General features: G+C 35.8%; 2 protein-coding genes across 2 annotated transcripts in view; one reads left to right on the top strand and one right to left on the bottom strand.

Moving 5' to 3' along the window:
* The window catches only part of LOC137401441 (sorbitol dehydrogenase-like), a 43,405-nt gene extending 34,043 nt beyond the window's left edge, over positions 1–9,362 (bottom strand). The window contains exons 1-3 of the mRNA XM_068087781.1: positions 9,275–9,362; positions 2,828–2,895; positions 117–150 (exon numbers count right to left, since the gene is read on the bottom strand). Of these exons, the coding sequence (XP_067943882.1) occupies positions 117–150; positions 2,828–2,881 (88 nt within the window). The 5' untranslated portion in view covers positions 2,882–2,895; positions 9,275–9,362. The remainder of the gene's footprint in view (positions 1–116; positions 151–2,827; positions 2,896–9,274) is intronic.
* Positions 9,363–9,725: 363 nt separating this feature from the next.
* The window catches only part of LOC137401720 (ribonuclease inhibitor-like), a 38,497-nt gene continuing 31,444 nt past the window's right edge, over positions 9,726–16,778 (top strand). The window contains exons 1-6 of the mRNA XM_068088177.1: positions 9,726–10,070; positions 10,445–10,553; positions 10,661–10,813; positions 11,060–11,202; positions 14,755–14,895; positions 16,534–16,685. Coding sequence (XP_067944278.1) covers positions 9,988–10,070; positions 10,445–10,553; positions 10,661–10,813; positions 11,060–11,202; positions 14,755–14,895; positions 16,534–16,685 — 781 coding nt within the window. The 5' untranslated portion in view covers positions 9,726–9,987. The remainder of the gene's footprint in view (positions 10,071–10,444; positions 10,554–10,660; positions 10,814–11,059; positions 11,203–14,754; positions 14,896–16,533; positions 16,686–16,778) is intronic.

Raw genomic sequence — 16,778 nt, 5'->3', positions numbered from 1 at the left:
TCAAATAATGAAAAAGTTTGTATCGTATGAATGTCAAACCCTCCTTCCTTTTCAAGGACTTTTATCTATCATAGTATCTTCAAAACCTTGTGCTTTGTGAACAACCTTTCACCTACCTCCTTCCTTTGGCTCGGGAATTGGCCATTCTTCCTACAGAAAAGCATAACTGTTATCAGGCTTTAACATACAGTAAAGGCTCGGGTAACATAATTTTTCACATAAATCCCACATGAAGTAAATAATTTTTGTAAAGGTTTTGCTTCATTTGATGTAAGAAATTCCATTTAACGTTAAGTGTTAAGTCAATACAAATCAATAATACTGTTAATAATACTGTTACTGTAATCATTAAATTAAAAAGCTGTCTAGATTTTTCCTTTTTGAAGGAGCAAAGAGGAGAGTTTGGTAACATATAAAATGGCAATTCGCATGTATTTTTCTGTTCGTTTAATGTAACACCCCTATTGTGTAAAAATCTCAGAATGATTTATTTACGTTGTTGGAGTGCCTGCTGTATAGTACTGTCCAGCGATGTACATGTATATTCTCACCTTGACAATAACGGCAATTATAATTATACAGATAGAAATGTCCTAAATACAGCAACAGGCTATACCTAGCCCAGGGGCCGGCAACCCGCGGCTCCGGAAAGGCATGCGGCCCTTTCATCCGCTTGCTGCGGCTCCGTCTGACTTTGGATTTTTTTCCTTTTTGTTTCTCTTTTTCTTTTTTCACCCATATGCCAAGTAATTGATAAAAATATAGAAGTTTTATCCCCGGATTTTATAATTTAAAAAACTGTAATTATGGTGATAAATCAAACATTGCCGCTTGTTATGCGTCATTATTTATGCGCCAATAAAACTGCCAAAATTACACCAGTCGGCACGACACTTTTTGATTTATTTTACCCCAGGTAGGCAAACTATGGCACATACTAAGGAAAGAAAAGTAAAAGAGGAAAATAGAACATTTAATCCTACATGGGCTGGTTTGTTTGCTTTCACTGCTGATGAGACTGGTTCACCAGTTTGCTTAATATGTAATATTACATGTAATGAGAATTTTGCTTAAATCACACTTTGCTTAAATTATATCAGTACGGTTTAAGCTTATTCAGGTTCTTCAATATCTTGGCTTTCAAATGAGCCATTGTTTGAAATGGTGAGACAGACATTGGTTGGTGTTTATAGGATTCCCCAAAGCTCTACCACAGAGATATTCAATGGAATAGACTCGCAAATTATGACGCATCAATTTTTATATTCGGTGTTGTGTGCTCTTACCCGTTATTTATCAACTACAATAATGGTGCTAGTGGCAGGCGAAGGTAGGACAACTCCAGAGAACCAATAAAGATGACAAAGGAATCAGTGTCATTAGCTCTCCGTGTACAGACTACTTCTACGAGTAACTCAGATTCTAAGCACCATACTATATTTTCCCGATGATATTATGCACTAGCTCTATCTTTTTATTGTGATTTTGAGGGGCACGACTGAGGCTAATTAATTTCAAGCATTGCGTGAATTCGCGAGAGTGCAATTTACATATAGTCCTACAGCCACGCCACTGCAGGACACAATTTAATCGATGTGATTTCATTACCTTTATCAATGACAGTATATTTATTGAAGCAAAATCATATTTAGAACGCAACTTGGAAAGCGATACGAATTTTTCAGATGATAATACTACTACTACTGCATTTTTGTAAAGGACAAACAATGCCAGCATATAAAACGATGTGATAATAATTACTATAAATGTTTAAAATGAACGAAAGGATGAAAAAAGCAAACTTTAACAATCACTCGAAATCTATTAACCCAGAACATGTGTTTGTAATGGTCAGGCGTTAGCAAGATCCCCAGGCATTGTTGATTAGTTGTCAACCGATTGTCACAGAAAAGCGCAGCATCAATGGCAGCGAAAGGAATCGACAACCTAAGGCTAAATTATAATAACATTGTAGTAATCACAACCAAGTGTTTTTTAATTGCGGGACATACTTTTGACACCCTGTTTTTCATAGTTCTATTATTCTTTGTGTATTGAATATAGGCTCATTCGAAAGCCAAAACTGAAGTGCTGAAATATATGATAAGAATAAAGATATAATTAATGTGCTTTAAAATGTAATGAGAAATTTGCAAACAACAAAAAGTAAAATGTCGAAAGACACTTTCAGAATAAACACGCAGCCAAAATATCCAGAGGGAGATGAGAGAAAACAGGCCGTTTCGGAAACGATGTGTAAGGCTAATTTGAGCGAAAATCATACAGATGCTGTGCGATGTGATGATGTGATGCAAGAGCAGAAATCACATTAACCAAGTATAATAGCTTAATATTTTAATTGGCTATTTTGCATGGATATTCATATTTTGTCACTGTTTGAATAAATTGTCTTTTATTATTCAGGTTGACAGCGCTTGTTGTCTCACCGTGCGCTGTCTAATTTGACTCATTGTTATGTAAAAGTGTAACTTTGTTTCTTTAGCAGTTAAGTCATTATATATGCCATACCTTTTGCGTTTTATGATGTAAACACGGTATAAAAGCATTAAAAGCTAAACAAAAACTTATATGTAGTTTTTTTTAATTCAAAATATCAAAGGGGGTTGGTGGCTCCCACTGTGTTCTCTCCTTCGGAAAACGGGTCCAAATGGCTTTGAGTCTACAGGTTGCAGACCCCTGACCTTGCCTTAGGTAAGGAAGGTGTACAAAAGGGGGGCTCAAAAGTTACACAAAAGAAACTTGAGGTTGCTTATCAACGCGATATAAAAGGTAACCTGGAGAAAGTCTATAGGCAAACTAGACTCACCATTCTAATGTCCATCTTGGAGTAAAGAACAGCAGATAGGTTTGTGTCAGCCATCCTGAATGAAAATTCTACAAAGACCAGTTCCCATTAAATGCCTACATACAATGATATGTTCTTCATGATGAAACAAAACCCACATAAGGTCTTTCTCTTGATAAAACATAACTTGAAGCTATACGATATATCACTCATATTTCTTCCATAAAAACCTTTCCATGAACCTTTCAACACTATATCTGCGCAATATGATCTAGACCGTCAAGTGGTCAACTGGAAGTGAAATATAAATATCAACACCAACAAAGTAAATGACAGTTTTAAAGTTAAATATTTTAAGCGATAGATTAAACCTATTTTAGTGTTGGATAATAAAATTGAAAGGTTATTTTTACATTGGTATATTGATATCATTGTAGAAAACTATGCAGTTTTGCCAAAAGTTATGATTTCATAGCTACTTAGTGGCGGTGGCTAGAGAGTTTCTTTGTTTTATAAAGGCAAGTCACTTGTCTTTATGAAATGAAGTCAATAGAATTATATTTCATGCCTCTATTTCATGAAAGTATGACATTGATAAGACATATAGAAATAATAAAGAATAGTAATTAGAATCTGAAAAAATAGAAAAATAAAATTATATGCTCATTCAGGAGAGAACCTACAAAATTATAGCTGTTTTATAAAGCATTAAAAATTAGACAAAATATTTTTTATAAAATATACATTTGTTTTGATACTACATATAGATAATTACCTGAAGCGCTTGCTATGGTTTTGGGTCATAAAGCAAATTAAACAATGATAAAGTGTCTGTTTGTAGGAATATTTGTAGGAATACTTGTAGGAATATTTGTAGGAATACTTGTGGGAATACTTGTGGGAAACTTGCAAAAATACTTGTAGGAATACTTGTGGGAATACTTGTGGGAAGCTTGCAAGAATACTTGTAGGAATACTTGTGGGACTACTTGTAGGAATACTTGTGGCAATACTTGTGGAAATACTTGTGGGAATACTTGTGGGAAACTTGCAATACTTGTAGGAATACTTTTAGGAATATTTGTTATAACATGATGGTTTGAACAAGTGAAGCCAGTCTCAGAGCAAAGTAACTGGACATGTATAGGCATGATTTAAGGTTGTGATCATTACGAAAAACTCGTAGCTGCGCATTGATGAAAACTCACCGATGCCCAAATGTAGAATGCATGATGATAGTTACAATTGCAAAAAAAATTTATGTATCTTTTTTGTATGTAAATATACAAATGTGGTAAATTTTTATGTATGTAATTTTATGAAAATGCATCTATATGGTTGCATTAGCGGTGCAGTAGCAAACATGTATCAGCCACGCAGTATAATTGCAATTTTAATTGCCTTTTACTGCTGCGCAGTAAAAGGCAATTAAAATTTTACTGCTGCGCAGTAAGCAGTGTGCATGCAGTACAAATACTTTCACTGCTGCTCAGTAAACAGTATTGGTGCAGTGGCGGTATTACCTAGTTCACAGTGTGAAGTGCTGTATGCAATGGGAGTGTCGCTAGCATGCATTTCCCAGTGCTAGAATAACTTTTGCATTATACTCTACACTAGAGATGACCGTATTCTAAATTCACCAGCCGACTCAGATAATAGAAGATAAAAGACAAATTTTTCTATCATACTGAAGAAGGACTCCCTTGCCACAGATGATGAAGGTTAGGCTAAATACCGATAAGCCACTTGGGTTATTTTGTACGATACATTGTATCGTCAGGATCAAGAGAGCGATAGATCTAGCTTTATGCATCGACTGCACTTTAATTACTTTCGTAATGCTAGTAAATAGAAATATTACACTGCGTTATTGTTTCCCATCTTTGTTATCTTGTTCGTGATTGGCTGCAATAAATCCTATCGCTGTGTTTGGGAAATGGCACATTTTGCGGTTACGTCCTGACTAAAGCAAAAACGTTCCTCAACTATGTTGATCAGGCTATAGTCATTAAATAAATTGTGTTGCAGGCACGGAATTCATTAGGTAAAAGTAAGAACTTGCAGCTGATGATTTTTATCACTGTAACAGGCTAAAATACTGTTTTCTGCTAAATAGTTTATCTGTAAAAGGTATCTGAAGTTTCCGATTTTTTAAGAAAAGGTCGGCCGATACCGATTCAGATACTTAACATCCATATCGGCAACGATACCAATTCCAATACAGAAATCGGGGCAAATCTACTCTACACACATGCACAACATCTTTTCATAAAAAACTCATCACCGAACCAAGTATTCAGTGTACTTGGTTGAAATCGCAACAAAATTACAAGATGTGAAATGCAAGACAGGAATCGCAAGAGGCGAATTGCAAGACATGAATTGCAAAACGTGAAGTGCAAGATGTGAATTTCGAGATGTGAATTGCAAAACGTGAATGCTGCTCAAACTTCAGTTAAAAAAGCAAGCTGATCACAATTAGCATGTTGAATATAATTGAAATGAAAATTTACTATTTCATTACTAACTACTTGCAGTATGCATGCAGTTTCAAGTTTTGAAGAATGCACATTCGCAATACGCATGAATCGCTGGGTTACCAGTAATGCATCATGGAAGTTTATGCGCTACTAATAGATAGCAGTAAATATTTGCAGTAGGAGAGCAGTAAATGTCGCAGTAAATGTCTACTGAACATTAAAGAGTTGTATTGAACTGTAAAATTACTGTGTTATTACCACCGTGATGACGCAGTGCAGTTCTAATGTGTCAACACCCTGATATATGTATAAATATATATACATGTGTATATAAACGGATAATAAAAGACAGCTCATGAACAGTGGTAGGTAACATAGTTGCCATTGGCTAAGTTCACTAATTAGCAAATATAATATTTATTTAGAGGCTGCGGCTATTCTGTAGTTTTTTCTTTCACCGTTAGAACAAATTAGCCGTAATCTCCGGTTAGTGCGCCTCTAGCAGTGAAAGGAAAATGAAACAATGCCTAACGGTGCTGTTCTGTTAGGCACTGATTTAAAAAGCATCGGTTAATACGGAACAGTGCCTAACGGAACAGGGTCTAAGTTGCTGTCGCGTTAAAAAGCACCGTCATGAGTTCTGCGGCCTATACAAAAGGTGTGGCCTATGTATTGTTTTTTTATCTTTTTTTTAAATAAAGCAGATGCAGCTTATATAGGGGTGCGGTTAATAGTCCAAAAAGTATGGTAGATGAATTCCCTGCATTGCACAGGTAATAAAAACAGTTTATAAACAGTGGCAGATAATGTAGTTGCAATCAGCTAATTTGAGTAAGCTAGTATACGTATTGCTAAAATTCCTAATAAGAGCCGTGAGAGCTAGCTTCAGTGATGTTGCGCATAACCCAGCATTGTTACGCGTATTTCAACTAGAATAATGACTATCTGCCCAATAAGTTCATTGTGTATATTGCGCAGCTTAAGGGTTTTGTGAACGGGAGGTTGCGAGGTTAAATCCTCTTTTGACATGGATTTTGCATCGCTATATATTTTAATTGCTATAACTGGACACAAGGATGAAAACCAAAAGACCGACAAACACTAAGATATATATCTATTATAATATATATACACATATATAAGCATGTACAGGCAACAATCAACACAAGTCCGCTGCAGAAAAGCACGCTACTGATAACTGGTAAGATCTTGAGGCGAGTGCTCAAACTTCCATGTCTCTGGTAAGATACCCGAGCTTGAGTGAACATTACCACCCACACAGGGATAACTGTAGTGAGAAAATGATTTTTGTAGATATGGTGTGGTGGGTCTAGGATAAAAATAATGTTAGTTGACTAGAAAGTTCTAATTTGCTAATACTTCCATGAAACAATTTTATTCTATTTATACTATATCCATTTTGTATGCATACTATGAGAACATCCGTGAAAAATAACCGTAATGTGAATTTTGTTGCAAGTCAACCTTTAAAGTAGAGCTTATAGACCGCCCCGAGGCGGAAGGGGAGACCATCATCATCAATTAGTAAAAAATTGTTAAATTCTAAGTCCGCGAGTGGTTCTCAGTATAAAACTATTTAAAGTTACTAGAAATAGCCAAAGGTTTGTCCCTTGGATTTGGCCCGTGTTTGTAGACGATCATCCTTAAAACAAGTGTCAATGAAATCGTTTAATTCCTTCAAAGATGGGTCTGTTGATTTCATAATAGTATGTAAAGTTTTAACCCTTTGGACCTGTCTACGTTCTTCCAAAGTCACAAGGTCCAACTGTTCTTTTTTTGTATGACTCCCTCCCTTCCCCTCAAATTACTTACAAAACGCGTGGCCTTGTTCTGAACCATTTCAAGCAATTGTACATATTTCTTTTCGCTCGGGTCCCATACTTCAAGAGCAAACTCCATTTTTGGTCGACATAAGGTCTTATATGCGATTAATTTGATTTTAGTTCGTGCTGATGAGATATTTCGTCTGAACATGCCGAGACTCTGAACAGCCTCTGAATGTTTCTTGACTATATGCTCACTCCAATTAAAATCATTTGTTATTGTAACTCCTAAATATTTGATACTATTTACAGTGTTTAAAACTACATTGTTTAATCTATATTTCAAACCTTGGATATTAACAGCTTGGTATTTCCAAACATAATTATTGAACACTTTGAAGTATTAAAAGACATTTGCCATTCACTCGCCCATCCCTCCAGGCTATCCAAGTACTTCTGAAAATCTTCCACAGAAGATGAACTAGTAATCGGGCAGTGTAGTAATGCGTCATCCGCATACAATCATATTGTAGATGTCAGAGTAAGCCCTATGTCATTGATATACAATAAAAAACAGAGCTGGCCCGAGGATTGTTGTATGGAAATACTGCGAAAACAAGATACCAACAGGGAATGTATCCAGACAGCAGGATAAGCATATAATTCGTACAAGCAGCAAGACGCCCAAAGACATTAAAAGATTCAATAATTAGAGAATGTCAAAAGCAAATTAGAAACTTCAAATTTGGAAGAAATCAATCATAGAAATTGCGTCAACACCAGATGGAGAATATGCCAAAGGGAAGTGAAAGCAATTAAACCTACCAACCACAACCATCATCAAAAAGCCACCAGAGAAAATTTAGAGACAAGTCAAATGAGTCACATACAGATCTGCCACTCCTGTCAAACATGACCTAGACACAAGGAGTAAGTCACGAGCTCCACCCTACATGTCAACATCACGTGCACCAGCTGAAGACTTACGCAAACAAGATATCTTCACACACCTGACAGAAAGCATCGAACCTTAACACTCAACCTACACCCACAGACTAACCATCCCACATGCCAGACACCTATAAAAGAAAACAGCTCCAATGACTCAGCACCTCCATCCCCATCTCTATCTCCGGCTCTAGCTTGAGCTCTGGCTCTCTCTCTCCTCCCGAGGGCCTCCTTGGACGCTTTCCCATCTGCCTGCTAAGGAGCCTCTCTCTTTTCTCTACCAATGGAGCCTCCTTCTCCTCCACCAGCTGAGCCTCCTCTATGTTACAATCTCAACTGCTGACACTCTCTACCCATGACCTCTCACAACTCTCGTTTGACTATTGAAACTCGCAGCCGCAAGAACCGAGCCAAGCAAACACAGACGACCGTTCGAGTAAGGATGTAATTTGTATTAGCTATTCTAATTGTTTGTCATTAATGTTATCGTTTTAGAATTTTGTTAGTTGTGTATTTTAATTATTTGACTTATAGAATAAAGAAGTAACTTGTACTGGTAAATATCAGCATTGCTTACAATAGCTTAACACCTTCATTAGTACCTGAATCAGTAATAATTAAATTAGTTCCCACGAGCTAAGTAAAAGCGCACAAACTAAACATAGTCAAAATAGAATAATATGACAAGCAAATTCAACACTGGTGTTGTGTGTGGATTCGGATTAGTTATGCATAACATAATTTCTCCACAACCACACATAACAGGATCGAGCTCTGGGGGACTCCTGAAGTTACCGTTTCAACATCTGAAAAATTCCATTTAAAACAACTCTCTGGCTTCTGCCCGATAAAAGGTCTAGTATCCAGGAAAGAATATCACTTGAAAACCCAAAACAAAAAAGCTTGCTCATCAGTAGTGAATGAGAGACCTTGTCGAAAGCCTTGGAAAAATCTAAAACTGCTGCCTGCACACATCCTCCCAAATCAACTTCCCTCATGATGGACTGGATGGTCGTCAAAAGTTGGCTGGTGCAAGACAGTCCCTTTCTAAAACCATGTTGTTGCGGTATTAAAATCGTATTCATCGCGGATTTTTCTTTTATCGTATATTCAAACCTGTTTAATAAATAAACTTCAAATACATAGACTTCTAACAATGAAATTCAAAACATATTTTTATAACGGACCATTGCATAGTTATCCTGTTATCAGTGAGGCTTGATCTCTCTAGTCTAGTTTAAGGAACATATAACTACCTTGCAATGTAGCAGTTCAGCCAACTTTACCAAATCTTGCACACGCCGCTTGCAGCCCTTGCCCGTGTTCTGCAAAACGTAGATTGATTCCAGGTGCCAGTTCTATGAACATGGCTCAGTCGGAGAACAATTGAAGACATCGAAAATAGAAACATTGACCGGTGGGTTATCCCCCCAAACTAAGAGAGGCTGTTCTGAAAGGGCGTTTGTCCATACGCGAGCATCTATTAATAGATGCATGTCTATTATCTCGCATAGTTCATCAGCAGGTTTGTCAAGGCAAATACTATTATAGTTTAGCGAGTCCATTTTAAACGGCGTAATTTGGCTATTTACTCAACTAAGAATACGCACGACCCGTTTAGGCACGTTTAATATGCTTTGAAACTTAGACTGTATCGAACTAGCAACTAATGTTGTTTCCGCTACAAGAAAAAAACAAGCTGAAATATTCACGTTTACAATACTATCGTATGATTGCCGTAGCAATATATGTGTTATTTTTGTGCCACAAACTTTGGTATTTTTATTTAAGATTAATACATGTGAAACTTCATCAAATGCTTTGTTGTTTATAAAAGCGATTATCGTACTGTTTTCAACTACTTCTATTTGTTGCACCGCGTGTTAGTGAAAACAAGCCTTTCAGTCAGATCGTTAATTATAACGCATAAACTAAAAATATAATTGTTAGCATACATTAAGCTAACTAAATGCCTCCAAAAAAGAAAGAGAAGGCCAAAAAAAAGACAGAGCTGTCCAAGACTGGAGAACCTGCATTTAGAATATGTGCCCGGTTGGTAGTCTCACTTTCTAGCTGTTGGCTCTGAGTAGCAGTAATGTACACCATCGCTAGTGATGTATCAACGTACATGCGTATGTCACCTATTTCTATTTAGAACATGGATTGAGGGGACATTCTGATTCAAATGGTGATACTATGAATCTATCCCAGAACTATTTATATTTGGAACTCAGGTTGATGGGACAATCTGATTCAAATCGTGATATTATGAATCTATCCCGCATTTTTATTTGTTTATAAGTTATTACTCTGTACGTGTGACTGCTGAACGTTTTGTGTTTAAGTAGGCATGTTCTTTATTTAATTATTTCATGTTACAACTGACACTGATAACTAATAAATATGTACCTGTGATTATAATGCAGGTTTTTAAAAGCCTATGAACAGGCCTGTGCACAAGCTAGCTGTATCCTTGCTCCTGCAGTCAAAATGGCTCTGAAGCAAGCTATAGAGGATGAAAAGTTTCTCACTAAGGTAGCTCATTGCCTTTAACACTATAATTTTAACTTTTTGCATTTCGAGAAGTGAGCAGAAACTCAACTGTTCACAGCAAGTTTATAATTGATTGGAAAAAATTATAGATAGTGTTGGAGCCAGCTATAGTTAACTCTGCAGATGACCCGCGTGTGCTGTTGGAACCAATGCTAACCGCAGTAAGAAAAGAACGCTACAATTATATCAAAGCTCTTTATATCTGGGAGGTTCCTCTAACAAATGAGGAGATAACTTCACTGGTTAGTTTTTACTTTTGTTTACATCTCGTGAGCCAATTTCTGGTTTGAATTCTCTAAGTCTTTTTTATCTGTGTACTCTAATTTGTTTGGTGCCATCAGAAATATTGATTGAAGCGCTTTCAAATCAACATATGGTGTGCTTTACCCCACCACATTTGAATTTTAGAAATAATGCCTGCCACAATTGTTGAATATCTGCAAAATGTATGCCAAATTGCATGCGAAACATTCTTATTTTGTCAATAGGCTCTGCTATTGGAAAAATCTATCTACGATATAAAAACTTTAGAGATGATAGATAACATGATAGAAGTGTATGGGATGAGACGCCTTTCTCAAGCTCTACCAGCATCACCATCAATACTTAGTCTAGCCCTTGACTTCAACGAGTGAGTCCAATTTTTCTATTTATCCTCTTGTTGGTGTCTGAAGCCTGTTAATCTACTTTTTTAAGTTTTTGTAATGAATTTTTATATTGCGTTTAGATTTTAAAAAATATAATTAATGGTCTGGTTATATGTATTACTCTCGCACCGTTGTTTCATATGTATTGTGTCTGTTTTACTTTGAGATTTTTGTTGGAAATTATTCAAACATTACAAATTAGGAACCGCTAAATATTAACTTTTTGTTTTCTAAAATCCAGAAGTTGTTTCAGATGAACTCGTTGTGTACTTGACTCATATAGTGTGTTTGGGGCTATTACATTGTTGAAAGATAGTCTTGTTACAGTTGAAAACATAAAAAGGTAATAACACGGTCACACAGCATTTAAACATCTCTTTTTAGGAGATTGCGCCGTAGTCTAGGTTCGATATTATAGTCTTACCAAATTTTTTGAAAATAAATTAGATCTTTAGGGTTATTAATTTCTTGTAGCAGTTCGATCATATTTTACCATTCTTTATCATTTAGGTAAATGATAAAGGACGGCTTGAAACGGTTTAGCTTGGAAAATCTCAAATTACAATTTTTCCGCTTTGTAGCAGCGTAATGGATATCTTAGTAATGCAGGTGATTTCAATGTGAATGGCGACTAGCCGGTATCTCGTCATAGATAACGTAAATGTAAGTTATAACTCACACAGCAAGCGTATTACTCATAACTAACTCATTTTTGTATCTACATTGAGCTAAAGAATTTAACATGTCTGCATGCAGTTCTTTGTCTTAATTGCACCTCCGATCTTCACCATTACCCTGACAGTCCCGAGTGCCATGAGAGATCGTTATATGTAATAACTATGTACCCAATTATTCTCAAATGCAGCAAGATGGTTGAATAGTGCAGATGGTCGTGTGCCTGGCTGCTAAGTTGATTATATAAGTATGATTCCTGAGCGATGCATTGCTTTTCCTAACTTGTAAACATGGCTTTGGACACATGGATGGACATGACTCTTATGGCTCTTACGGCTCTTATTATAGTAAATACATGTACTAGCTGAATGCCCAGATGGTATTGAAAGTCAGCTTATAAACAGTGGCAGGTAATGTACATGTAGTTGCTATTGGCTTATTTGAGTTTATTGATAAACTTACTAAAAAGAGCCGTGAGAGCAAGCTTTTATGATGCTGCGCATTATATTAACCCAGATAATGACTCGTGTCGCCCAATGAAGTCATTAATTGATTAACTTGTCGCTTTGGGAACCGGAGGTTCGGAGATCAAATCTTCTTTGCCACCCGTTTTTCATTATAGATTTTAATTGCCTTAGCTGGACTCTAAATGATGAGAAACATTGAGATTTATATACATGTATATAGTTTCATGTTAAGAATTGAACATGCATGAGTCTGTTTATCAGAAGCCACGGTTAATGGTTGAAAAAATTATTGCATCGTAAAGGATTCAAACTCCCTGCTTTCAGCATTGTAGACAACAACGTAACAACTGCACCAATCGACTACTTACCAGCATTATGGAATAATTTACGTACATGGGGTTATTGCACCCGATGGTCTCTCATGGCACACTCTACTGCTAGGGTACTTTTTTAATATAGAAAATCCTGAAGTAATTTTGTCGTTTGATTTGGTACTGCATACTTTGTGATGGCTTTAAGAGACCACCTGATCATACATGAAGACGAAAATTCAAGGTGCATTTTTACAAAACAAAATGTACACTTTAGGTAATTTCTTTACAGAGAAACGGCCATCTATATACTGATACCATCTATATACTCTAATCTGATACCATCTATATATTCTAATCTGATACCATCTATATACTCTAATCTGATGCCATCTATATACTCTAATCTGATGCCATCTATATACTCTAATCTGATACCATCTATATACTCTAATCTGATACCATCTATTCCATCTATATACCTTAATCTGATCGCATCTATATACTCTAGTCTGATACCATCTATATACTATAATCTGATACCAACTATATACTCTAATCTGATACCATCTATATACTCTTGTCTGATACCATCTATATACTCTAATCTGATACCACCTATATACTCTTATCTGATACCATCTATATACTCTAATCTGATACCATCTATATACTCTAATCTGATACCATCTATATACTCTATTCTGATACCATCTATATACTCTAATCTGATACCATCTATATACTCTAATCTGATACCATCTATATACTCTTATCTGATACCATCTATATACTCTGATCTGATACCATCTATATACTCTTATCTGATACCATCTATATACTCTAATCTGATACCATCTAAATACTCTAATCTGATACCATCTATATACTCTATTCTGATACCATCTATATACTCTAATCTGATACCATCTATATACTCTAATCTGATACCATCTATATACTCTAATCTGATACCATCTATATACTCTAATCTGATACCATCTATATACTCTAATCTGATACCATCTAAATACTCTAATCTGATACCATCTATATACTCTATTCTGATACCATCTATATACTCTAATCTGATACCATCTATATACTTTAATCTGATGCCATCTATATTCTCTAATCTGATACCATCTATATACTCTAATCTGATACCATCTATATATTCTAATCTGATACCATCTATATACTCTAATCTGATGCCATCTATATACTCTAATCTGATGCCATCTATATACTCTAATCTGATACCATCTATATACTCTAATCTGATACCATCTATATACTCTAATCTGATACCATCTATATACTCTATTTTGATACCATCTATACACTCTATTCTGATACCATCTATATACTTTAATCTGATGCCATCTATATACTCTAATCTGATACCATCTATATACTCTAATCTGCTACCTTCTATATACTCTAATCTGCTACCATCTATATACTCTAATCTGATACCGTCTATATACTCTAATCTTATACCATCTATATACTCTAATCTGATACCATCTATATACTCTAATCTGATACCATCTATATACTCTAATCTGATACCATCTATATACTCTAATCTGATACCATCTATATTCTCTAATCTGAAACCATCTATATACCCTAATCTGATACCATCTATCCCAGAGAATCAATTCAACTTAATTCATTTGTGAGATGCGCCGTAAGGCTGACTTAAGCAAGCATGTTAACTCAAGATAAGCGAAACTGGACACACGAGCTCAGTCCTAGAACGCATTAAGCTTGTAAGTCAAGGTGTGACTGTAGTTTATTCGCAAGTTTCACCCGATACTTGCCAAAGTACCAACCATTTTGTAAGTCTGAAAGCCTATTGATTGTACCTAAAGTAGTAGACAGAATAAACATGTTTGTCTTAGCTGATAATTTGAGACAAATTTTTATGGTCAGCTGAATCGTGTCTTGCTGGAAATCAATACAGGTTGATTAGAAAAAGGGTTAAACTCATTGCATCAAAATACAAGCCCACAAGTTGCTAGGGTGCCATAAGACAATTTTATACGGTAGCTTGAATCTGAACATTCCTACGTAGGTTTGGGGACGACGGCTGCAAGTACCTGTGCGATGGACTCTATGGTAATAAGACTCTCCTCTCTCTCAGTCTAAACTACTGTGGCCTCAGTGCCAGGTCATCTGGCTGTCTGGGTAGAATCATTGCTCACACAGCTGTAAGGTAGTCAATATTTTTCATTCATCCTGTCTGTTTATTATTTTAGATCCAAACATTCGCTATTAGTCAAATATTAAAGTTGTATTTAAGTTCAGACTGAGAATATCTCTTTGTTCACAAACACTAGGGACATCTGAAAGGTTTTACCAGTTGCTCAACTCAGGTTATAAGTCAAAATTTAAATTAAATTTAACCAAACCTGATATGTTGATGTTGCAAAACTGACTCACTTTTAGTTGTCCTGAGCTACTTGGTTCACCTGTTTTTTGAATAAAATTGTTTTTTCACTCTCCATGCTTTTTGCTTATATATACAACTACCTGTGCTACTAGCTTTGTCAAACAACTTTTAAACTTCATATCAGGAGGAAATTGTTTCATGCTGGTCAAATCAATTTAAAAAAAAAACTTTATAAAAACATTTAGATGTAAATGTGAAATAATTTGCAAGTATTATCTAAATTAAGTCTGTTTTGCTATGATTACAATAAAAGATGATTTGGTAATAATACAATTAATACCAACTGAGAAAAAGATGAAAATTCTGATAATGTAGATTTATTAATAACATTTCATGCATAGAAGTGTGGGTGTATATAAAAAGTTACTATTCTACCAGAAGCTATCTATCAAAACTTTGAATACGGCGATACAGAAACAATATAATTGTCCGCACGAGAATAATTGGCCTTGACCCTAGATATAGTAATCGAGCCTTACGAAAAATGTGTCTTAACAGGGGCATCGTAATGCGTGGCCGCATCGGTAAAATAATCAGCATGCACTATAGCTGGAATCACAGATTCACAGACATACTTAATATAATATAAATGTAATGAAAAAGTCTGGACAGAAATTTTATTTATATTTAACATGTAACAACATTTGCCATTGTTAGCTGGATGCCCAGCGTTGCTCGAGTATTAAAAATCAGCTTATGAACAATGAGAGGTAATTTTTATTGCTATTACCTGCCGCTTGCTATTAGTCTGGCACATTGCCAGTGGCTAATTTGGGTAAGCTTACTAATAAGAGCGAACTATTTGCTCTCGCGATTGAGCATGCATAACATTACGCTACCACTATCCGTGCCATTGCATCATCACATTACGTCGTAATGGAGAGTGGTAGCGAAATCTGCTCCCATGTAACGACATAGATTGCCTAGCGCATCAATCAAGCTCGTGTGTCTTAGTTAGTAAGGTGTCGGACTGGTGAAAGGGAGGTTCCAAGATCAAATCAAATGTGATGCAGATTTTTTATTTCAAGATATTAATAGCTATAGCTGGACACGCACACATATACACGACCAACTTTGAGAAATAGGTATATGTTTTCATTTTAAATGTTTTCATATTAGAACTTAGAGTATGAGCTATGCCTTTAGCTACTGTCGTTTACAGGGAGGGTCTTAACATCACTAGCTCCCAGCAGTAAGTCTCTTGTCAAGATTACTTACACTTACCTACTTATTACTTACCTCAGATGCATGCAGGCAGAATGTGACAGAATGTAGACTAGATGGTCTATACTTGAGGAATACTTATATTGTATAGTGTATACTTAAGGAAATTCTCACTACAGTATAAAATGCTGGTGGTTTACCTGTAATGTCAAGGTTACAAGCATCGATGCGTTGCAGGGATGTATTCTTGGATGGCAATGATTTTGGATGCGCAGGAACGGAGAAGCTTATTATTGCCCTTGTTGATAAGGCTGAGACAGAAATTCGTGAGAAGAAAATTCTGGAAGAACAGAAATTAGCGGCAGAAGAGGCAGCGAGATTGGCTGAAGGTGACATATCTTAACAAAACATTATAACTATTAATATAAGGTGGAAAGTTTAATAGTATAATGCTGTAAACACGAAATACAAGATTTTGAACT

Source organism: Watersipora subatra, chromosome 8 (genome assembly GCF_963576615.1).
Source record: "Watersipora subatra chromosome 8, tzWatSuba1.1, whole genome shotgun sequence".
Classification (NCBI taxonomy): Eukaryota; Metazoa; Bryozoa; class Gymnolaemata; order Cheilostomatida; family Watersiporidae; genus Watersipora; species Watersipora subatra.
Note: the sequence above shows the minus strand (reverse complement) of the source record. Positions and strands in the feature narration are given on the sequence as shown.